Source organism: Tenrec ecaudatus, chromosome 13 (assembly GCF_050624435.1).
Source record: "Tenrec ecaudatus isolate mTenEca1 chromosome 13, mTenEca1.hap1, whole genome shotgun sequence".
NCBI classification, from domain to species: Eukaryota; Metazoa; Chordata; class Mammalia; order Afrosoricida; family Tenrecidae; genus Tenrec; species Tenrec ecaudatus.
Genome location: NC_134542.1, coordinates 67,306,925 through 67,311,102, shown reverse-complemented (window position 1 = coordinate 67,311,102; position 4,178 = coordinate 67,306,925). Strand labels below are relative to the sequence as shown.

The window sequence follows — 4,178 nt, the reverse complement described above, 5'->3', positions numbered from 1 at the left end:
AAGATCATATCTGTACCTAACAGAATAAAACTAAAATGCATACAATTTAAAAATATACCAAAGGGCTTTGCAGATGCTGCCGCCTGAATCTGTAGTCTTGTCTGGTCCTGCTGTGCCCAGCCATGGTCAACCCTACTGTGTTTTTCTATATAGCCGCCGACGGCGAGCCCCTCGGCCACGTCTCTTTCAAGCTGTTTGCAGACAAAGTTCCAAAGACAGCAGAAAACTTGCGCGCTCTGAGCACTGGGGAGAAAGGTTTTGGTTACAAAGGTTCCTGCTTCCACAGAATCATTCCAGGGTTTATGTGCCAGGGTGGTGACTTCACATGCCATAATGGCACTGGTGGCAAGTCCATCTATGGAGAGAAATTTGAAGATGAGAACTTCATCCTGAAGCACACAGGCCCTGGCATCCTGTCTATGGCAAATGCTGGACCCAATACGAACGGTTCCCAGTTTTTTATCTGCACCACTAAGACTGAATGGTTGGATGGCAAGCACGTGGTCTTCGGTCAGGTGAAAGAAGGCATGAACATTGTGGAAGCCGTGGAGCGTTGTGGGTCCAAGAATGGCAAGACCAGCAAGAAGATCACCATTGCTGACTGTGGACAACTCTAATTAAATGTGATCAGAATTTTCTGTTTTATCTTAAGCGCCAGACCATTCCTGTGTAGCTTGGGAAACCACCCTTCTATTCCCCGTGTGCTTGCAGTATCGTGTCATCTGTGCTCTCACTCCAGCTCTTCGACTTTCCTTATTCCCCTGAGTCCAGCTGGAAAGCAGAGTTAAGTTTATGATTATGAAATAAAAGATAAACAATAAAAAATATGCCAAAGCCACATTTAAACACAATATTCTATAAGTGAACAACACAAAAATGCTCTATGCCTAACAATTGCAGTTAAGTGACACCTACACCTTAATCCTATAATTCTATATATCCCCTCACCTGTGAACGTTTGTAAGCCACCCACTTAATGCCTTTATGCCCCATTTGGAGGATCCAATTTCTGTTCTGCCCACTTACATTAACCCAGTGCTCTGAGGAGACAATCATATTCGTTGATGTGAAGAATCTTCCTTCCAGTTGGAACCTTTTGAGTCTGCATCCAAAAGCAAAGTCAAATCAAGACAGGCCTTCCATAAAGTCAGGAGCAGTATGCACCAGTTCACAGGCTCAAAAATCTTCTCTTCATCTGGCCAGGTTCTGGTCAACTCAATGTGGACCGCCTCACTTAGCATCACCAGGGTGCCCATTGGTTGCCTCACCTTGGACCATGAGTCCTGTCACAATTTCTCAGCTACCCTAGTCCCCTTGTTCTAGGTCATGAGCTTCAGACCAGTCAACCCACTCTAGTCTTCTCTACTTCCTGTAAACCAGGTCCACAGGTGTCAGTGGCCAGATTCAACCCATCACTCTAGTGTTGCTTTTCTCCCACTTTTACTCAACAAGTGGATCCAGGTGGTCACCTAGCAAGCATTTCAAGCTGCCCACAGGCTCTCTTTAAAATTCAGTCCTAGAGAGGAGTTTTCTTCTTGGTTCCAGACTTTTTTTCCAGCTTCTAACAAAAGCAACTAAAAAAAAAAAGCAACTAATTCAAATTTCAAAATTCCAAAGAGTTCCTTTTTTTTCCTTCCATCTGTCAACAGCTCACTAGGCAAGTTTTTTCACCTTCTGATGTCCTGAGCACTGAAGACACGGGCTTAGCTTTTCAGAGCCTTCTTTGTAGGCGTGTCCTAAACCCATTTAAAGTTCCAATTTTAATGGCTGGAGACAAATGAGTTTACAAGCTCTCTATTTTCGTGCTTCCCAATAATCATTTCTATCAATCATTATATCAACAGTAATAAGCAGAGGAAATGAGTACAAACAAAGTAGAATCAGATACTAAACTCATTTCTTAAAACAGCTGAATTCAATCCTTATTTAGCTTATCTTAATCCTTATCTAAACTATTCCATTGATTCAAAATAGGGCCTTAGGCTAAGGTGACCAGATTTTAATATTGGTAAAGCGGGACACCACTGATAAATTTAACTCATATCCTGGTGAAATAGCCATATGGCAGCTGAAAACCGTATACCCTAGCTTGTCATGCATTCTTTCCAAAAATCTGGAGTTTTTAAAATGCCGTGGGACAAATAGTTAAAAATCGGGACTGTCCCGCCAAACGCAGACATCTGGTCACCTTACCTTAGGCCTCTGACTGATTTTGACCTGTCAGCCCTTTGCACTAAGCAGCATGGTCTCTGAGAAATTCAAGGAGTGATTTCCACCACTGAGCTCAAAATATATATTAATGACGTTCATTTTCACCATTTCAAACAGGAATAACCAAAGATTGCAACCAAACAAAACACCATATATACTTGAGTATAAACCAACCTGAATATCAGCCGAGGCACCTAATTTTACCACAAAAAAAACTGCATAAAAATGTACGGAAAACTCGGCTTATGTACATGAGTATATATGTTAATCAAAACGTTAAATTCCCATGTTCTTTCCAGAAAACAACAAAGTAAACTGCCTGGCCATATCTGACCTCTGGCTAGTCAAGGAAGTAAAACTACCAGGTGGCAGAGGTTGAACAAGCATCCACTTTCCATCTTTATGATTTGTTTCTCTAGTACTCCTGGTGACTCCAGGTGTGTCAGAGTAGTGTGCCTTTGGATGAACTGCCACCCTTCCAGGTAGCAACCTGGTTTACTAACAGTTCGCATCATCCGCGGCACAGCCAAGAGCATTCAGCCTCTAATCATTAAGAATAGGATTGGCTGTAAGTCTTTTATAGATTTCCTTTATGAGGGTGAGGATGTTCCCTTTTGTTTCTAGTGTTCTGAGAGTTTCACTGGAGAATAAAGGTTGGTGTTTCTAAAATACATAGATTGCGACAACCATGTGACTTTTTTTCCTTTTTCAGTCTGTTACTATGATGAATTACATTGAAGTCTTGGGATAAACCAACTGGAGAGTCCAAATGTCTAACTATTTTAAACGAGACAGTTCCTTTTTGCACCACAACATGTCAGTTCCACAATCATGAATTCACAAAGATTGCTGTCACAGTTATACTGTGGTGTGCTCTAGTAGTGTCACATTCATTACACTTAAATGACTTTCCGCCTTCACAGTTTCCAGACATCTTTGGTCCCTTGCCACAAGTTTCTTTCTCCTATTAATACACAGGATTCAGTAAATTATGCTGTCAGAGTTTTAGTGCAAGATCTATGTACATTTTACATAGATTGATCATTTGCCCCAATATTTGCCTTCTACTGTGAACTGCATCGTCAACATTCTAAAAAAAAGGAGCAGTCATTTTGTCTAAGGAGACGGTGGAGGAGTAGTGGACTCACTGTCCTCAAGTCGATTCCACCCCATAACGTCCCTATCAGACAGAGTAGAGCTTCCCTCAAGGGTTTCTGAAGCTGACAATCTGTACAGGAGTACAACAATCAGTGGGTTTGAGCTGCTGCCCTGGCAGTCCTCAGGCCAACATATAACCCACTATGCTGCCAGGTTATTGCTCCCTAATTATGTACCAATTTTTCCTTTTTCAAGTCTTACTGCTAGCCACAACTTTCCCTGTACCACTCGAGTTAACGTGGCTAGAAAAAAAAAGAGTTACCAAAAATATCAGTTATTCCCCTAAATAGCTTCCAGTCTCACCTCTAGCCAAAACTCTGTTTGGTCAAGCTCTGTTTTATTTTCTAATTTCACTATTATCTGCCCTAATTCTAGTAGCCTAATGCCCACCCCCAAATAAGTCCAATTACATAAAAACACTAACAAATAAAGATCATCCAGCCTTCATTATTCAGTTACCATAGTTCTACAGTAAAGACCCATCTAACATAATCCTCACAAACTTGACCATCCTCTACAATAAAGACCCCGCTAACATAATCCTCACAAACTTAAACATCCTCCTCACCACTATTCAGAACTCAATCCTCTAAACCATTTATACCATAATCTATACTTCCTACCTTATCTACACTCAATGGATAGTAAAGCATTCATCCCTCCATCAGTAAACCTATACACAGCACCCCTGAACCACAGCATTAGCTACCAGAGCTCCCTGTAGTAGCAGTAGGAGCAACAAAATCCCAAGTACTAGCTTTGCCAGTATGCTATCAAGCTAACCAGAATTGGGCTTCCTGGTGGAACCT

The 4,178-nt window shown here is 41.5% G+C and overlaps 1 protein-coding gene across 1 annotated transcript; it reads left to right on the top strand.

Moving 5' to 3' along the window:
- On the top strand, positions 1–651 carry LOC142424215 (peptidyl-prolyl cis-trans isomerase A-like). The gene has a single exon (XM_075529333.1). The coding sequence runs from the start codon at positions 123–125 to the stop codon at positions 615–617; it is 495 nt and encodes a 164-aa protein (XP_075385448.1). The 5' UTR covers positions 1–122; the 3' UTR covers positions 618–651.
- Positions 652–4,178: the final 3,527 nt, after the last annotated feature.

Bases quoted from the DNA above. Each gene is read 5' to 3' on its own strand.
- LOC142424215 (XM_075529333.1), top strand. From the start codon at position 123: ATGGTCAACCCTACTGTGTTTTTCTATATAGCCGCCGACGGCGAGCCC.